The 20,801-nt window shown below is 35.3% G+C and overlaps 1 protein-coding gene across 1 annotated transcript; it reads right to left on the bottom strand.

Annotated features, from left to right (window-relative positions):
* Positions 1-16,065: 16,065 nt before the first annotated feature.
* On the bottom strand, positions 16,066-20,801 carry LOC107922342 (coatomer subunit delta). Its single transcript, XM_016852335.2, has 12 exons — positions 20,608-20,801; positions 20,117-20,179; positions 19,820-19,859; positions 19,495-19,718; positions 18,916-19,158; positions 18,665-18,830; positions 18,182-18,486; positions 17,449-17,647; positions 17,205-17,358; positions 16,891-16,953; positions 16,695-16,791; positions 16,066-16,486 (listed from the first exon to the last, which is right to left on the bottom strand). The coding sequence occupies exons 2-12, from the start codon at positions 20,117-20,119 to the stop codon at positions 16,391-16,393; spliced, it is 1,590 nt and encodes a 529-aa protein (XP_016707824.1). The 5' UTR covers positions 20,120-20,179; positions 20,608-20,801; the 3' UTR covers positions 16,066-16,390.

Raw genomic sequence — 20,801 nt, 5'->3', positions numbered from 1 at the left:
AAACCCAGATATAAAATATATATAAAATAAATAATAATAAAATGTCCAGTTTTTTTTATTACAATAGCAAACCCAAAATACAAGCCAAGCACATTTACAATAGGGCCCAATGACCAAAACAGTTCTACAAACCCTAGAGACCAAAACCCTAAGCCCTCAACCGCCATTGCCCTCATGTGTCCCACGAGCCACGCCTCCGAGCCGCTCCACGTCACCGCTCCTCCGTACGGCCGTACCTGCAACAAAAAAAATGGGCAATGCAGCATCAAACAAAAAAAGACAGATAGCAATTGGAAAAGGGGAGGAAATAGAGGATTTTGATTGTATTTTATTTTCATTTTTCGTTTTCGGCTATAAAAAAGGCCATTCAAATCTGTAAAAGTTTCTTTTTTCTCTACACACAATATCAATACATAGAGAGATTGAATACAAAAAAAAGAGATTTGAGAGGTATATTCATTTTTTTTCTTTTTCGTTTTTCTTCACTGTTCTTTTCCTTTTTTTCGGTTTCTTTGTTTAGGAAACATTAAACAACAGAAAAAGAGAGGGTTAAGGAAGAGAGTTTACCTGGCTTGCTGGACTGTCGCTTGTTTCGTCACAGTCGAAATCAAGCGGTGGATTAGGCGCCTCAAGATGTTCATCGTCGAACGGCGCAAAGAGAGAGTTTTTCTCTCATTTCTTTAGGTTTTTTGTTACGTTAGGAAAATGTTTAATAGCTTAGGGTTTTGTTTTTTTAACCACGAAAGAAACGGCACCGTTTGCCCACAGCGACTCGCGCAGTGACCCGATCCGGGGAAGGATCGGCGCATTTTGGTCGTTTGGTCTATTTGCGTATAAGGTCCCCCCTTTCTTCGTGGTGTTTTCATATCAGTTTTTTCTTATTTATGAATTTCATGCTTCATTTTGCTTTTTCTACATTTTGGTCCATGTCACTGCGTTGCGTTTTGGGGAAGCGAGATATTTCCCATTTGGCTCCCCCCGTAATTCGCGAATTACAGTTTGACCCTCCATTTCTTAAAAATCATATTTGTGGCCTATTAATTTTGTTCTGTCTGCAGTCTAGTCCCTTTTGTTTTTTTACTATTCAGTAATATTATTATTAATCTATTATAATTAATTTATTATTATTATCACTGTTATTACTATTGATATTATTATTGATATTGTATTATATTAGTTTGTATATTTAATTGCCATTATTTACGTATAAACTATTTTATGTTATTATGTAATATTATTTTAGGTTTTTAACATTTTTATACAATACTATTTTATATCTATATACAATTTATATTAAATCATCTTATTAAAACATATACGAGTATATAATACATTATTATATCTTTTTATTTATCTATACATATATATAATTTATTTTTTTAGGACCCTATTTTAATTCATTTTGTTTATTTCAACTTTTGTATATATTATTATATATTTTTTACTTATTCCTATATATACATATAATTATTTTCTTTTAAAAACCCTACTTTATATATTTCGCTTGTTTCAACCTTTTTGTATATTACTATGTATACATTATCATTTATATTATTATTAAAATTTTCCTCCCACGTGTATTATTTATTTGAATTAATATAAGTATATGATTTAATGTATTTTGATTGATTTTTTTATGGTATTTATTTTGAATGTTGATGTTGACATTGGCATAATGGAGGCTATGGGTTCCAATTTTCCTCGTTGAATCAAATAATTGAGGATATGCTTTAATCAAAACACATAAATAAAAGCTCATTCTCGAGAATTCGATACGTTGTGTCCTAATGCATTGGATATGACATGTTATTTTCTCGAGACGAGGATTCTTCTAAAAAATAAAGGCAATATGCGGTATTTAGGAATTTTGGGAAATTAAACCCTAACTTACTGGGTTTTGATTTTTCATTTTACCCAAATAACCAAATACCCTTCTTAAAATGCATAGGTTTTGAAAATTAAAAGATAGATTTAATTTTGAGGATTTAAAATGTTGCACTCTAACTTACTAAGTGCGACAATTTATTTCTTCGAAATAAGTGAGTCTCATCATCTAATTTATTTCATTCAAATTGTCTTTTCAAAGGATCGTATTTTAAAATCTTTTCAAATTCTCGATACTAAGACATTAAACAATCAATTCGGTACTCATTTTGGGTGTTACGAGGGTGTTAACCCTTCCTCATGCGTAACCGACTCCCGAACCTATTTTCTCAAAATTCGTAGACCTAAAATTGTTTTTAAGGTGAACCGATCACACCTTAATAAAAGATCGGTGGCGACTCCCATTTCTATTTTCAAAGTCGATCCCCATTTTTTTAAATAAAAAAAAGTGGTGTCAACATTGTCATTGACAGAGGGATGTCGAAATCAATACATGAGTATGTGTTAGAGAACAACATATTGGAAGTATGTTTCTTGGATTATTATGTAATAGTCATAATATTACTCATAGTGATAACTATGTATACGATCCTCTAACTTGATATCATCATTGTCTTAATATCGTGCGTCGTATATTTTAATACAATCAAATATCTACTGTAACAGATTGTACTATAAAGACTGATGTTGGGTATGCCACAATCTAAGTAGTGGGATATGATTGGTAAAGATTAGATTTGTCCCTTCTACATAATGGGAGCAATACCTTAGGCCACTTGATAGAGTGAGATTAGAAATGCATAGCCATAATCCAATAAGTTGATAAAAGATATCACACTTATTTTTTTATTATAGTCCAATCAAATATGGGAGGAAAATTTACGAGCAATTAGAAACTTAAGTAGTTGGTTAGGGAAAAGTTGAATCTTCAAACCAGTTTTGTTAGATTAAAACCGATTGGTTCTATAGTAGAAGACATAATAATTAGGACTGAATGGTAGTAACGGTCTGTGAAGATTGTGCTAAGGGAGTATAAATAGGATGGGTTGGGAACAAAACTCTTCATAATTTTGTTTATATATCTTCTTTGTTTCTAAACTAAGTGTCATTTTTTTAAAATGACCTGAACAAGAAGAAGGTGTAGCTGTAGAAGGCTTTGTATGTTGTTGCCATCACGAGAGGCCAAGTTTAGTAGTAGAGGACTAAGAAATGGCAGCCTCGATAAGGGAAACTCTAGCGAATTTGACAAGTTGGGTTACTAAGAATAAAGAAGACATGTGAGATTCTATACTCCAATATGGCTGGTATGCTCCCTACTAGGTTAGTATGACTTGTATGCCTGATAAAATAAGTTTCTGTCACGACATGACAAAGTGAATGAAATTATCATGGTATGAATTAAGGGTATGTTGTACTTCATGCCATCGTGTTGGATGACAATATGTACATGTTTGCATGACTGTAGGAAAAACTTTTATGGGGATAGATGAAGTTAGGATAGGAAATAGGGAGTGACCATTAGTTACCGCCTCGGGTGAAGCTTTGGAACTTGTGGAGGGAACACTACGGTGTTAGAACATCAATGTTAAGTGGTGTAAAGAAGGTAATGGGAGGAGGAATCAAGAATCGAGATTATGGAAAAGTATTTACCATGACAGTAGTATCGACTGGTCCTTCGGGGTGACACCATGACAACGATATATGGAGTAAGACCATAGATAAAAGAGGCTATGGCGGTTTAGTATAGAGTATGTAGTGTAAGGTCATGCATAAAAGATGGCATGGCAGCATGGTACAAGTTATAATATATACGGTGTAAGACCATAGATGAAAGATGCTATGACAGCTAGGAATGATGGGCAAGACCATGGATGAAAGACTCCCTAGCATCATAAAACAATACGCTAGGATGGAAAAGCAGTGTAAGGCCATGGGGGAAAGGCTCTATGGCATCCACTGAGGTGATTTGTTGGGATAGTAAACACGAAACAGATAGTTCATCAAATAGGAATAGGACTCCTACTTTTTTCGACAGCAACAAAAAACTTCGTCGTATGTGGGTTTTTCCCAATATTTTATTGTTAAGTATAGTTATGATTTTTTCATTCGATCTGTCTATTTAGCAAATAAATGGAAGTTCTATCTATCAATATGTATGGTCTTGGACCATCAATAATGATTTTTCTTTCGAGTTTGGCTACTTTATTTATTCACTTACCTCTATTATGTCAACATTAATCACTACAGTTGGAATTTTTGTTCTTATTTATAGTGACAATTATATGTCTCATGATGAAGGATATTTGAGATTTTTTTTTATATGAGTTCGTTCAATACTTCAATGTTGGGATTAGTTACTAGTTCGAATTTGATACAAATTTATATTTTTTGGGATAGTAAACACGAGGTAGTTTGTCAGGACCAAAGGAATACGTGATGAAAATGGTGTAAGACCTTAGCTTGGCTAAGGAAGCCAAAGGATTCCACTAGTACGCGAGTGTAGATAGTCCATCAAGATGTTAAACATGAAAATTATGCTAAGACAAACCGTGGTGGCATAGCATTACGACACCACGGAAAGTATATTGGGATAGTAAAGACAGAAAGGTTTGGCAATATGTAAAATGTGGGACCCCAACGGGGGAGCTCGTACCATAGGAGGTATGCCATGGGCCAAGATAATGAGAGCACATAAATGACACGCTAATCTACGGGTAGGCATAAGCGTGGTATGCCCAAAAGGCATAAACCCCTAGATAATAAGGAAATTTGTCGAAGGTGACGTGGACTAGGACCATGGGCACGTCAAATAAATTTGCCAAAGAAAACCTGAGGAAAAGTTAGCAGTTGGGTACGGTCCAACTCCTCAGGGACGTCATGAAAGTAAAATAAAAGAAGTGAGGGAAAGCCTTATAGATTCATTATTGTGAGTACAAAATTTCAATGAATGAGAAGTTTGTTTATGCACTAAATCTCTCAAATAAGATGGCCGATGAAAATGATTGAAAAGAAGGTATTAACCCGTAGGAAGGCTTAAGCATTTGTCGTAATAAGAATGCGTCAATTTGGACGGATCATCTGATATGCCGCCATTATAGAACAAGGAACGCTAAGAGCTTGCTACGCTAGGGAACCTAAGTGGTTTTCGAAGATATACAGGGAGTGTTAAATCTTACATTTCATATTTTATCTCTTGGGTTTGGAGAAAATCTATGGCTTTACTGTATAGAATCTCACTAAGTTTATTTGAACTTACGTTTAAAATGTATGGTTGTAGGGTCAATGGTTGACTCGAGGATCATGATAGGGAATGAAGCTAGACATGACGAGGCCCAAGTGAATGAGGGTAGTTGTTTCATGTATATAGAATGGCAACCCTCGAGGTCACACCTCAGGGATTAGTTGAATATAATCGAAGAAAAGTTATAAGTCTCATTAAGTTGTAATAATTGTTGAGTCTCTTGAATTGAAAAAGGTGACACGAGCCTAGTACATGTATAAAATAGTAATTAATTCACTTTTTAGAATGATAAGTTATTAATATTACTCATGTAATTGAATAAGGGTGGTATAACGAATAAAGATAAATATTTGTCATGAATGAAATTAATAGGTTAGGTACTTATTAAGAAATAATGGGTAATTGTGGCATCTGGTACTCAGACTCGATGATCGGGTCGAGTATGGGGTATTATAGCTCGAATGGACGTCTTCTTCATAAAAAGAGAGAAAACACCGTTAAAACCAACTCCCTCCACTTGACTGTAAAAGGTATAATGCACTTGTATGTTTGAAGCACTGTTCAAGTTAAGATACAAAATAACCTAGTTAGAAGTCAACAGGATTGTATAACCGAGTATATAAAATATTTAATTTTTATTTATGTTTTGTCATATGTTGTAGGCCATTATTAAAGACAATTCTGAATGAATGTGACACTTGTCAAGTGCTACTTTAAGAACATAGGTCTTATATTTGTAAAGGTCTGAGAAAAGGAGGTTGATTCTTTTTCTTTCTTTTTTTAAAATATTGTTATCTGATTCTTTTGGAACCAAAAGAATTTTCTTATCCGTTAAGTTGGAAGCCATAATTTGGAATGTCATTAGTATTCACTACATGTCTAGTGGTTGCTACAATTTCATAATGGATGATTGAGTTGGTAGTTCAAGCTACTACTTGTGCTTGTTAAATGAGTTCTATGCTGACTCCTGGATGTATATTGTTCATATCATGAGTCATTTATAGGAAATTGATTGAACTATGGATTCGAAGTCATGAAAAGTATAGTATGTGATTATTAGAGTACAAGTATCGAAACATTAAGGTATGGCTAAGTATGTATATGTCTGAAATGTATGCTATGTAATGTGTGTTCTAATTGGGTATATGTTAGTGAAATAAAATGTTGAATTTAGATTGTGTCAATGCATGAAGAGCCTGTCAAAAGAGTCTATGTCTGGTCATCCCAGTGGTGTCTGATGAAGTCTGTCAGGACAAAAAACACGAACTCTAATATAAAACTTTGAAGGAAAAGTTCATGGTCATGACACCCTCTGAAAAGGAATTAATGCATGGTGATTTTCCAATGAGGTTCTCTGTGTGCCCCTGGACGATAATGGGAAAAGCTCACGTAATGTGATTTTAGGCAAATCCATATCGTAAACATGACAAGTAAGAATAACCTTTGTAGCGAACTCTGAAAGGAATGCCTTTGTGGCAAATTCTGAATGGAATGCCTTGGTGGCGTACTCTATATGATTTCCTATGTGGCGTGTTCTATTAGGCCTATTTGGCGTAAATTATCAAAGAGGTCTGGTAAGATCTGAATCTAAATGTCTATCTTTATTGTAAGGTATGAGTAAATTCTTTTAGTTCTATAATAAGTAAAGCTAATGTGAAGTATTGATATGTTATAGGTATGAGGGACTAAGTCTTAAGGGTTTTCTATGAAAAAGATATGTTTATCTGTATGTCAAAAAGGGTACCCGTTATGATGATTTGTAAATATAAAAAGTGAGGAGTATTGTATCTTCTTCTAAAATTATTCTGAATTAGGGTTAATGTTTTCTTGAATTATGGGATTTTGATATACTACGTCATGAAATTCGACAGAGTGGTCTATGCAAATATTTTAGCAAGATGGATATGTGTGATACTGAATCAAGATATGATTGAGTATGAATATAAAGTATTATTCTACGTAATTAGTGAACAACTATTTGAAATAAGAATATGAGTTAAGGCATGGATTGTTAGAAGTGTTTTCTGAGGATATATTCTGTTAAGAATGTATTATAAGACAAGAGATTTATGAATATATTGGAAGGATTCTCCAATCAATTAGATATGAAAGATTAAGTATAACAAGGGTGTGATAATTGGCACATACATGAGTGATAAGACTGTATGGTATCAGCCGAAGTAAATGATGCAGAGGATTAGTTGACTCATAGAAATTCCTACAAGATTGCAAAACATCCATCAAGGTATGGTTCATGAGCTCACTAAGTACTCTTGTACTTACAAAATTTATTATTTCTTTTCAGGAATTGAGAAGATACTTTGCCTAGAGGAATAACGCTAGGAATGCGCACCAAGTTCGTGGCGAAGTGGGCTATTATGCATACATATGGCATAGTCTAGGAATACGCCCTTCTAGTATGTTTTTGATAAACTTCCATTTTGTAAAGTAAATTTGATTTTGAGCTGTTGTAATTAAATATATTCTAAACACATCCCTTATTTTCTTGTAATAAACATTTAATTAAAATACCACAGTACTTGTTTTAATGAAATAGGTAATTGTAAATTGTTTTTGTTAATGTTTGAGTTTTGTGTGGTAACACCCAAATCCAGACCTGGTAAATCGGGTCAGGTTTGGAGCGCTACATTTCTCGAGTGAAGCATCACATTCTCATCAAAGGTGACATCTATGCTGACTATAATTTTCTTGGTTTCCAGACACCATAGCTTAAAACCTTTCACACCGGCAGCAAAACCAAGAGAGATACATCTCACAGCCTTCGGTTTGAGCTTTCCCTGACTAACTCGATTATAAGCAGAACATCTGATTACTCTAAGGTTAGAGTATTTTGTAGATTATCCGACCATATCTCTTCAGGAACCTTTCCATCCAATGCTCAATGTGTAAACCAGTTCACAAAATAGCTTGCATTGGAAAGCGTACATCGAGCTTTCTCAAGTAAAGTTTTGTTTATTCTTTCGGCAACACCATTCTATTGCGGGGTACCAACAACTATGCAATGTCGATCAGTTCCTTCCCGTTTGCAGTAATCATTAAACTCAACTAAACATAAATTGAGACCATTATCCATTCTCAACTGCTTTACTAGCTTTCCAGTTTCCTTTTCTAATAAGGTCTTCCGTTGCTTAAAGATCTCAAAGACTTTATTCTTGTACTTCAGGAAATAAACCAAATTTTCCTGGAGTAGTCGTCAATAAAAGTTAAAAGATATATGCTACCTCCTTTCGGAGGCGACTGGAGCCGGACCTTATAGATCGAAATGAATGTAGTCAATGGTCCATTTTGTCCTACAAACTGCCAAATCGAAGTTGTCTCGTTTCTGCTTCTCATAAATGCAGTGCTCGTAGAAATCTAGCTTTCCAACTCTGATACCTGTGAGAAGACCTCTTTTATTGAAATTGGTTATACCTTTTTCGCTCATATGATCAAGTCATATGTTCTACAACTGAGTTGATTTAGAATCCATAAAGAGGGGATTTCGTTGCATCGTCGCAATATGATGGGAGTTCTTGTCGTGATGTGGCGATGATTTTATTTTTTCTTCTGTAATTACTGCTGCACTAGTCACCGTTGAACCTTGCAAAATGTATAGGCTACTAGTTTTCTATCCTCTCATCAAAACAAGAGCTCCATGAGATATTTTGACACCGTTTAACTTGATAACGATCTTACAACCATTCAAGTCTAAGATACCTAAGGAGATGAGATTTTTTTTCAAATTAGGCATGTGCCTAACATCAACAGTTTCCTCATAATTCTATCATGCATCCTGATCTGAACCATGTCGATACCAATTATCTTACAAGGTGAATTGTTCCCCACAAGCAAAAATCCACCTTCAAATGGACTATATGTGGATAACCAATCCTTGTTGAGACACATATGGTAATAACACCCTAAATCCAAGATCCACTCAAACGTAAGTTTAAACCCTTCAGTTGTAGACACCAATAACAAGTCATCTCATTTGTCCTCAGATACACTAGGTCGGCAATATCAGCCATTTGCTTCCCTTTCTCATCGTTTTCAGTAGCCCCCTATTCTTATTTTAGAGTTTATAACATTTTGCTTTAATGTGACCTAACTTCTTATAATAGCCACATTGTTTATCTCAGCTTCTTGACTTTGATCTTAACCTAGGCATGTTCTGATATGATTTATTAGATTGCTGTCTACCCCTTGCAACCAAAATCGAGGCTTGCCCGTCTGACTTGCTATTAGAACCTAACTCGTTGTCGATTTTATCTTTGCTCAAAAAATTTCCTTTCGTATCCTCGAACGAAAGTTTGTTCCATAATAAATCAGGGTCTCCCTAAAAGTTTTATACAAAAGGGGTAAAGAACACAATAATAGGATAGCCAGATCTTCATCATCTATATTTTTTTGACGTTCTTCAAATCATCCAAGAGTGTCACAAAATCACTGATATGAGCCTTAAATGACGCTCCTTCGACCATACGGAACATGTATAGGTGTTGTTTCAGCACCAAACGATTCGCGAGAGACTTTATAATGTAAAGAGTTTCAAGCTTTTTCGACAAAGTTAATGTTGTTTTCTCCATCAACACCTCTTGCAACACATTATTCATAAAGCACAACTGAATTGCAGGCAGGGTCTTATCATCAAGCTCTCTCATTTTGACTAATGTAGATTTTTAGGCTTTTACCCGATAACAACCATTTTTAAGCCGTTCTGAACTAGAATTGCTATCATCCAAACTTGCCATAAATTGAAATTTGTAATTCCATCTAACTTCGTTGTTGCCATCTCTGAACATGTCGGTTTTGGAATCTAAACCAAGCTCTGTTACCAGCTTGTTAGGGATCGATCCGTATAAACAACGAAATAGAAAAGGTAGAGAAGATCAAACACACAAATTCTACGTGGAAAACCCTCAATAAAAATGAAAACCCCCACAAGTAAATGGGACTTCACTAATGAGAAAGAAATCTAAAAAGTACAAGATGGAGATAATCAAAACAAACCTTAAACCCCGAATACAAAGCCCCTCCGACTAAAACACAAAATTCTCTTAAAGCTCTGTTAAAGCTATTTCTTAATTGTGTTATGTTGTATTTTTCATCAACCTTTCTAGAGTTATAAGGCCCTTTTAGAGGCTAAATTTGAAGGTCAAATATGACCAAAACATCCTGGATAAATCAAAGTTCGATTGGGGAAAAAATAATCAGAGTTTAACTAGGAGAAAAAATCCAGTTATATGGGGAACACGTTTGTGACAGCCCAAAATTGACCCTAGTCGGGAAGTGGTTTCGGGACCGCTAAACCGAGTCACCGAAATGTTTGAATGTGATATTTATTGTCTAGAATATGTAATTATGAATGTGTGAAAATTTCAAGCTTCGATTTAGTCGATTGCATGTGAATTTAGTCAATAGGACTTATGTGCGACATTTTTGAAATGTGATAGGTCGAAGCATAAGGACCTATTAGTGCATGAAATAAAAAGGGGGGACTTGCATGTCAAATTCCCCCCCTAATTAGTAGTGGCCGGCCATGACAAGCATGGTAGACCAAGTGTGATGGGCAAGACATGTCATAGACATGTTGTGTTGGTGCATCATGGGTGGAAAAAAATAAAATAAGGAGCATGGGCATAAAATAATGAAAGGGAATATGATGAAAACAAAAAAAAAAGTGTGTGGTTGTTTCCCCCCCATTGGCGTGAGTTAAAGAAAAGAAAAGAGAAAATTTTGTTCATCCTTTTTCATCTTCATTTGGCCGAAAATTCTAAGGAAGGAGGAAGGAGTTCTTGCTTCATGTTTAGTTTGGAAGAGGATTAGGAGGAGGTTTGGCCATACTTGTATCTAGATCAAGGTATGTTTGAGGTTGTGCCATGAGATTCATGCATGTTTTTAGTTGCTAGCTTGAGTTCTAATTATCCCATGGTTCAAATCTTTGCTATGTCATGGGGATGATATTCGGCCTAGGTAGATTTTGTGTTAATGCCATTGCATGCTAAATATGAAGCTTGTTAATGATGCATGTGATGGTGGATTGATGATTCTTGAATCTTCTTTTTAGCATTTTTGAGTGAGCACATATGTGCATTGGTTTCTAGATGGAGAAGAATCGGCTAGCAAGTTGTGTGCTAAGGCCGAATATAATTTTTGTATATTAATGAGTAATGCATGTGTTAAATTGATGGAAAGGGAGAGGATGCTTTACTAGTGTATATATGTGTGTATTAGCCAAGTTTTGAACTTGAAACAAAAGGGTGTTTAGTCAATACAAGTGACCATACTTGTAGAATGTATTAAGTGTTGAAATCGGCCCCAACATAGACATGCATATTCGGCCATAGGAAGGAGATTGGTGTTGTATGTATTCGGTTAGAGGCAAGCATATTGATGCTTTTGTCTTGGCTTAGAAAATTCGGCCAAGGGGGAAAAATTAGCTAAAATGTTGAGTTTGATTCATGATTCCGTACATATGTGACTTTAATGTCTAATGTATAAATATGGGCTAAGTGCCTTGTGTTCCTCTTTTCGATGCTCAAATGATTAAATCAATTTATTTGTTTAATTAAGCTCAAGAGCAAAGGGGAACTAAATCCGATAAAGGGAAGGAAAAGTGGTCGAATAGCTATCGGAATCGTTCGACAACACCCGAGGTAAGTTCTTGAGTAAAAGAGCTTAAATTATGATTTGATTAGATCATGTTTTAAGCAAATCAAAATCATGCTCTTTGTGTGTGGCTATTGAGCCGAAATTGCAAGAATGATAAGTGTCTTGTGTTTGAGTTTTGTTAACGAAAATGAAATACGAATGTGCCATGAATTACTGCTAAATGTGCATGGTTATTTGAATGATGTCCGGGCTAAGTCCCGAAGGCTTTGTGCTAAGTGACCATATCCAGACTAAGATCCGAAGGCATTTGTGCGAGATACTAATTCCGGGCTAAGCCCGAAGGCATTTGTGCGAGTTACTAAATCTGGGTTAAGTCCCGAAGGCAATTGTGCGAGTTACTATAACCGGGCTATGTCCCGAAGGCATTTGAACGAGTAGCTATATCCGGTTAAATTCCGAAGGTACGTGATTTGGGAATGAATGATCTTGCTGTAAAAATTTCAGTAAATACTCTAGAAACATCCCAACATTGAGGTATGTTTCGTATGTGCTTGAATTTAGTTGAGCCCTTACAAATAAGTATTCGCTCAGTTGATAAACGAGCTACCGGCCTTTGGCTAAGTTGATCTTTTGTGTATGTACATAAGGGTTGGTAATGTGAAGCAAGTATGATATCGAAAATTTGTGCATATGAAATTATCCGTTTAGCTATATGAATGCTATACTTTTGCTGTGCTGGAATTCCTTGCTCAAAACTTACTAAGCATAAATTGCTTACTCCGTTTCTTTGATCCTCTGTTTTATAGATTTTGGTTCTCCAGCTATCGGACTCGGGATTTTGAAGTCGAAGTCGCCCACACTATCAAAGCCCCCCCCCCTTTTTGGTACAATTTTGGTTGAACTTCGAAATGGCATGTATAGGACTACCCGTTTGTTGTGGGTCATGGACCCTTTGGACTTGTATAATTTTGGATAGCCATGCGAAAATGGCTTATATATGTTTGAGTATAATGTTATAATCATTTGGTATGGATATGGTTATTGAGAGGTGTGGATATGCTTGACAAGGATTGGCCATGGGAATGGTTAATCACTATCATATATTGTGCTATTTATGCAAAAAGGGCTAGTTGAATCATGGAAACTATGAAATAGGTAAAGTCTACCTTAAAGGCAGATGCTGACAGCAGCAGTGATGTAGATTTGGAAAATCACTAAAAATAGTAGGAATGGAATTAAATAGTGAATAAATTATGTAAACGAACCTTGATGAATATATTTTCATAGGAAAGTAACGAAACAATCATACGGACAGTATGTTAAGAGATATTCAGGTTCTTGTGAGACAGGGCCAGAATGGTTTCTGGATTTCCTGTTCCGACTTTGGAAATTCATTAAAAATTAACCAGAGACAATTAGGAGTCAAGCCATATATGTATAGATTCCTCTCTGAGTCTAGTTTCTATAGAAACAAACGGAATCAGTATTGAAGCCCTGTACAGGGAGATATCCAAGTCGTAATGCGCAAAGGTCAGTGTAGTCGATCCCTGTAACATGGGAGACTTTGACTAATAAACTGTACTAATTGGGCCAACCAAAAATTCTAGAAAAAAATATGTAGATGGGCATATGAGTCTAGTTTCAGGGAAAATTTACGGAACTGGATTCCGAGTTTCTGAACTCAAGATATGATTTTTAAAGCGACTAGTATGCAGATTGGCAGTGTCTGGGAAATTTTTTTTAAAGTCTGTTAACACCTCGTGTTCGACTCCGGTGACGGTCTCGGGTTCGGGGTGTTACAACGTCACCACGTCGTGACGTCATTTATTGACTCGTCGTGACATCATCCGTCGCGTCATCAGGACATCGATTTCTTCTCATTGAGATGTCATGTGTTGCATCATTCGGACGTCAGCTCTTCCTCATGGCGACGTTGACCCTATTTGTCCAAAATGTGAGATACAAGACACACCCCACAGTATGTTTGGTGGACTGAACATTGGAGAGTGAATATCTTTGAGCATAATAAGAAATTAATTGATATTGTAGTTTCTAATTTAAGTACTTAAGAGGACATGAAGATATTTTGGATTTATAGAGATCCAATAATTTAAGAAGGGTTTGGGAACATATTAAGGAAAAGATTATTAGGATAAAAGGGAGCATCGATGTTCTTAAAGGAAATGATATTGTTGGGGATCATGAGGAAAACTAAAAAAGAGGAAATTTGTTTGTTGTAATGATATGATAAAGGAGTATAAGTTGAATGAAGTTTCTTTCAAAGGGCAGTAGTGTGCTTGGTTTGGATAAAGCATTGGTGAATTTCAAAAAATTGAGGCTTTTTCCTAATACTATGGGTTTAATCCACAGGATATTGGTTCTGATCATACTCCTATTGTAGTTCTCTAATTATAGGGATAGAAAACTTTTAAAAGATTTAAATTTAATGTTAATTGAATAAAGTTTGAGGGGTGTGAACAGACTATCAATGAGAGTTGGGAAGTGGATTCTAGAGAATGTGGGGGAAGAATTTAATTTTAAAGTTAAATATATATGAAGTGAAATTTAAAGATTGGTCAAGAATGTGAAGAATAATAAGATTCTTATTGAGGAGTTTAAGGAAGAGATTTTTTTTTTTTTTTTTGCAAAGCTTTAGTAAAGGGATGTTGATATATTAAGGTTAACAAGGTTAAAGAAGGAAGTTAAAAGTGCTTGGGAAAGGGAGGAAACTTTTTTATATCAAAGGGTTAGAAGGAATTGGTTATAACTAGAAAATAAAAATACTAGATATTCTCATCAAGCTACTACCTAGAGGAGAGTTTGGGATTGCCGCTAGATGCTAAAGTTGACGAACGAATCAAAAAGTACCCAATCAGAGCAAAACAAAACTATATGCTAAGTATAACTCAATGATATTTCTATAATCCGAACATTAAAACATAATATAATACATTCAAATGCATGAGTTAAAAATAATAAATGATATACAATTTAATATGTAAACTTTTACTACTTCATAGCTTCATTATCCAAATCTAACAAAGGCGCTAATATGAAGCATCACACTTTCATTTCATATCTATTGAAATATCAACTATTAATATCTCATTCCATCTAAATTTCAATTTTATGCATTCAAAGATCATAATATCTTTACTCTATTCCGATTCTCATTTTTATTTCCTTATTAACATGACTCGGACGGATACGCGGATCCAACCAACACACCAATTTGGCACCTAGTGTCTGTTAGATAAATCCGAAATAATAAGTTGCACCATGCGCTGGCTGGTAAAAACTGACAAATAGATGTGCCCAACACTGGTCGGTATAACTAACAAATGGCGTGTCCAGCCCTCCCTGACACATAGTCGTATAACCCTGAACTCTTCCTTTCTTATGGCATACCAATTATACTTGACCCTACCCGAACAGTTAATAGGGCAACAATTTCTCACATTCATTTTTAACCAATTCTTCATTTCAATATCATCATCTCAATGAACCAATCCATAATTCCCTTATATAACAGCATAGTTCATAACAACATTAGCACAATTTCACATTTCAATTAATATTTAATAATTTTTAATCTATTCAATTCAATCCTTAATACAAATAATCAATTCAATCACTTCATTCATGATTAGTAGAATTTAGTGGCAAGTATCAAGCCATTCCACTAGCTCATTTTAATTATGGTTAAATAGGACTTGCTAAATCTTTCACCTAGTTCCCTCTAATCTAATTATTTCACAATTTGGTCCTTATACCATACTCACTTTCTAATAATTCTCCTCTCAATTCTCATTCTTGTCCTAAAAATCTCGCAATTTATTTTTTTCGAAACGTCTCAATTTAAAAATTTTGGTCTCGAAATTAAAATTTTCCAAGTCATTACACTAAACTTGGGATAAGGACACGAAGGAGAAGAAATTCCCACGAAATGGATTGTGATGAAATGATATGTACGATTAATGATAGTAAATTTGGGGTTTTTTGGGTAATAACTAGCGGAAATTTTGGGAACAGCGCATGTCAAAGGAGAAAAAGCCGAAAGTGGGATGTCAGTGACGGAAAGGAACCAGACACCATACTTGATTTATATGGGAAGTATATATAATTAAATAGTAATTTTCAGACTAAAAGATCTAATAATACGTACACCGATAAGTGATTTAACATATAATCAACTCCTTTTTCCTGTAATGTTGAACTTAATCAATTGGCACAGGAATCAGATAAAATCATGCTGTTAGGAGTTCAATATACTTTCCTGACACAGGAAGGTTAACTAAGAGCAAAATATACTGATCATAAATCATTAATTACTTGGTTAACGAGATTTATTACGGAATCTCATCTTAGAATGAGTTCAACCACAACCAGTAGAAAATCCAAAACTGATAATATAGAATACAATTTTTTTATAAAAAAATATATATTTCAATTAAGTCGATCTGAAGAAGACACCAACAAAATACATAATGACGAAAAACGACAGATAAAATTGCAAGTCTAGCATATCATTTATCTAAAAGTATTTTATGAAGATGCAAAAAGAAAGGTGCAGCTGTTGTTTGAATCATAGATTGAAGTGTACTCGCTGTGTAACTGCAGTAGAAACTTGTCACCTATTATTACAGTCGTTCATCACACAACTTGATAATTCTCTGTAATCAAATTTGTTCGCTGGGAGAACTTGGGGGAAGGAGCTCCACCGCCTCTCAGGGGAATGATGTTCACAACCTACAACAATAATTCTCTTCGATGAGTGAAATCTGTGGCATTTATTTATAAGTTGAAGGAACAACTTTTTCTCTTCTGCACTTAAAAGAAGTGCCCAAATTGACCAAGTTCCTACTCAGCAATTTCCTTGATAACTGGCATGAGACACTGGAAACCCCAGCAGCAATTATCCCAAGTTAAAATAAATAAATAAATATGCATATCAAACCTTCAGGTCACTGTATGTACTCGTTGCTGAAAAACGGACAGAAATGGGGAAGAACACAGATGAATCTGCTGGAGGCACAACAAACTCCATTGATCCACTGCCAATATGTCACAAGCAAGAAAGTACTTACAAACCAATAGCATCTTAAAAATATCTAACACAATAACAAGTTTTATAGGTTAACAAATGTACTGACCTGCGGTTAGAGTTATCAATGAGAAGTATGGACCATTCTAAGACAGAATTTCTGGAGTCATATCTGCAAGACAAACAAGAAAACGAAAATCATTTGGTGTGCTGTTCCCAAATTTTACCATTTATATAATACACAACATCCTGGTACTTTCACTAACACCCAAAGTCAGAAACACCTTATGAAGATAGGCCCAAATAGTTCTCGATTAAAGCTCACAGCTTAGTTGAATTCAGTTTATTAATCTCACGGAGCTAAAGATTGACAATTTTGCTTCCTTCCATGAAAAGTAGAATTTCAAAATGATCTTAATTTACCTCCATTCACCATCAATCTGCCTAACATTTGGGGCCTCCCGAAGAGCTGGGAGAGGTACAGAAATCACAACGTTTCGCAGATCAAACATGGCAGAAGCTTCATATTCAATGCTGACATAAGTTTCATTCCCAGAAACCGAAGGCCAACAGTTGACTGCAATAAACCAAAAAAATAAAACTCAACAACAATCAAAGCATACAATTGCAATTACAAGAATAAGCAGGCATTAGATTTGAGACCCACTGGTCAATGGAACCATTGACTCATCTGCACTTTGCATTCTCCATTTCAAGAGACCAACACCAGCTGCATCCCCAGCAGAACCACTGGGGAAAGGCCTATTAGGGTCCTTCAATCCTAGAATGTTTTCATTGGAAAATAACTCCTTGTTCATGTTGGGATGCGTTTTGAAAAGAATGCCAGGATTACCCCCAGTTTCAGTCTGAAAGTAAAGGATGGAAATTGTTAATTCGATGCTGGAAAGGTATTGTGACAAAGAAAAAATTAAAAGAAAGCATGCAAGAAAAATTTGTAAACTCAATGCAGTAAAGGTGCTACAAGAAATACATGTTGCATACAGGACATATTTATTGTTATGGGATTGAGTAAATATGATGAACTGGCATGTATTTTGACGGCAAGTAATACCATCATGCATTATGGTAACTGCACCAGGGATTTGAGATGCATTAGCCAAGTGAGAGACAACATAACAATAACAGGAAGAAAATGCAAGAAAGTTGCTGGTCTTCAAAAAGGTGGAAATAGAAGATTCGGAAGACATACTTTCTTGTCCCTTCAAAGCACATTCTTCAATAAGGAAAACTAATTTAAGGATGCCAAATGGGCTACTTCCTATCACCAAGATTTGAACCAAATAAACTTCATGCTGATCACCAGCATCAAAGCATAATTTTTAAAGTAAAAATCTTTGAAGATTACGAATACTCACAAAAGGACAAAACCAAACCATTACCTGAACTTGGATGAGTGCATCTTCCTGGTTAAGAATTTGAAGAGACAAAGTCCCTTGAACATCAAAGTTACTTATCCCACCATCTCTTTTCAAAGTGACATTGAGTTTCTCCTCAGCAGTCAAAGTGATGGGATCAGTAGGTGCAGCTGCAGCCACTCTGGCCTGGCCTGCCCTTGGCTGCACATCTTCAACTATCAGTTCACCTTCTGCTTTCAGGGATTCCAAGAACTGGTTTGTTTTTTGTGATTTACCAAGCTGCATGCCAAGACCTTTAGGAGGAGCGGTTGCAGATGACAGTTGGCGGCCTAGCAATATGAACATGGGTCAGAAAATGTTCTGAAACAAGTTTGATATTAAACATGCTTAGGAGAGTGAGAAACATATAGGATATCTCACGGAATAATAATGAAGCATTATAGTCAATTTGTTAAAAACATGCCAATCAAAATCCAATGCATGTGATGGAGTACTCATTTGACAAACCTTTAGACTTGGTAGAGAAGGAATCAACATCAGCTGTTAATCCCAACCCAGAACTACTTCCAAAGCCACTTCCACTGCTAGAAATGCTCATATCACTAAAGCTACTTTCAATTCTTCCAGAGCCCATTGACATGAACCCTCCTTTATCACCTTTATTCTTATCAATCTGCAGAATAGACAACATGAATCAATAGAGCATGTAACAGAAGAGATTAATTGCTCTATGGCCAAGAACATTGTAAAACATATACCTTGCTCTTATCAATCTCACTAGCTTTACGCTTCATGACATCCTTAGTTTCATTAATCTTGCTCTGCAACACCAGCTTGTGCAATTTCTCTTCATGACTCTCCATCTCACAGTATTGCTTAACTTGTGCAACTGTAACGTTTTCCTTGTGCCCAAGACAAATGACTTCATCAAAAGCAAAGATCAATTCAAACGCAGTCTTGCAAATTCCCTCCTCATCTAAAGAGTAACAATATTCAGGTACCTAAGAAAAAATAAAATAAAATAAAATAAGTACTCTGCTCTAGTTGAGAGACAGATATTATTACAAAGGCTTAAAAATTGAAAATGCCCCAGGTAACAGCAAAACTTCATGAGATAGAGAAGTGACAGGGAATTAGCAGCTGAAAACACATACAGATAAATAATGAAACTGAGATTATATTTGCACTGGTGTCTATTCAAATACAGAAAAAAAGTAAAATTGCAACTACTGAAGGTAGATTGAAGAAATAAAGAACCAGATGTCTTCCTTTTATGCAATTTATTATGTTCAAAGATTTTAAAAGATAGAAGAAATCAGAGAGCTGCCGAATCAAACCAGCTTGGAAAGCAGTCTCAGAATCTCCAAATCTTCAAGAATATTGCTCTGTTTGTTGGTTACAAGAAGCAAATAAAGAGCTTCTATTGGTTGATAAACATATCGAACATTCTCAGTCTCAACATATGTGTGTTGCTTTCCCGTGCCCACCAACTTGGGAAAAGCTGCAAGAAGACCTTCAATTCTTATGCGAGTCATGTCCACAAATTGCCTAGAGACAAGCACTGAAATAAAGACAGAATGTCAGTGCAACAACCAAATGTTGCTCTTCAAATATTCAATTATCATGACAGAATAACAACTACAGCAAGCGAAATGAACTCACCTTTGCCAGACTTGCTTAAAACAGAAGCAGCAAGTACAACCTAAATCACAAAAATAAAAATAGGTCAAATCAGAAGCTGGCAATGAAGTGGAAAGGCAACTATTGTATCATTGCAGATAACATGAACCTTGTAAGTTGTAATGAACAGTTCAGTATTTAAGTTCAGTTTCTCCTAAATCGTGACACAATTCAATTGGTGCATATACAACATAAAATAACTTAAATGAGGATCCATCCAAAGCGACAATTCAACTAAAAGGAACAACGAAATGATAAAATAAAGGACAAGTTGTATACCATATTGAATTTTGGAGAAGCAACTACCAAGCCAATATCAAATTGAAGACCTTATCGGAGAACCTAGGAGACAACAAAAATTAAGTTAGGATTAAAGGAAACAAATGAAACTTTAATATCTGGAATCAAGGTATAGTAAATAAAGAGGGAACAAATTTAAAAAGATCTACAACGTAGAATCAATGTGAAAAAACAAGAAACAAGAACGAATGAAATATCAAGAAAGCAAATGGATCGAGCACCTCAGATCTATAGAGCAACGTGTATATAAAAGAAAATATCAAAATTCAAAATGCAGCGTTTGGAAAGCCAGGGAAATGAGATAATGCTTTCTACGAAAACAAAACTAGGCTAATCGCCGGGAAAAACAACAGTAGGACAGAATATAGGCTTCACCAATTTTTAAAATATTCGAAAAGTAGAGGTTGTTTAAAATCTGGAGATTGTATCTTCTAAAGTAACAATTGAAGTGGCGGATCTGAGAAGGTTACCTCGATCTAATTTGCTTATACTTGTGAGTATATTCTTCCCTCTGGAGACCGGTTCGCTGAGATCGAGGGCGAGTCCGAGAAGAGAACCCGTTGGAGGACTTATATTTCTCCCATTACAATATTGGCGTTTTGGACCATTTTTGGGTTGTCCAGCCCACTCATATTGTCTTTTGGATTTTACTTTCAGATATACT

This window comes from Gossypium hirsutum, chromosome D01, assembly GCF_007990345.1.
Source record: "Gossypium hirsutum isolate 1008001.06 chromosome D01, Gossypium_hirsutum_v2.1, whole genome shotgun sequence".
Classification (NCBI taxonomy): domain Eukaryota; kingdom Viridiplantae; phylum Streptophyta; class Magnoliopsida; order Malvales; family Malvaceae; genus Gossypium; species Gossypium hirsutum.
The sequence above is the reverse complement of the archived record's forward strand: the minus strand, read 5'-3'. Positions and strand labels throughout refer to the sequence as shown.

What these genes read in the sequence shown, in the direction of transcription:
- LOC107922342 (XM_016852335.2), bottom strand. An exon ending in TTTAAGCAAGTCTGGCAAAG is followed by an intron (nt 19,719 to 19,819) that starts GTGAGTTCATTT and finishes TCTTTATTTCAG; the next exon opens with TGCTTGTCTCTAGGCAATTT. An exon ending in TGAGACTGCTTTCCAAGCTG is followed by an intron (nt 19,159 to 19,494) that starts GTTTGATTCGGC and finishes ATTTTTTCTTAG; the next exon opens with GTACCTGAATATTGTTACTC.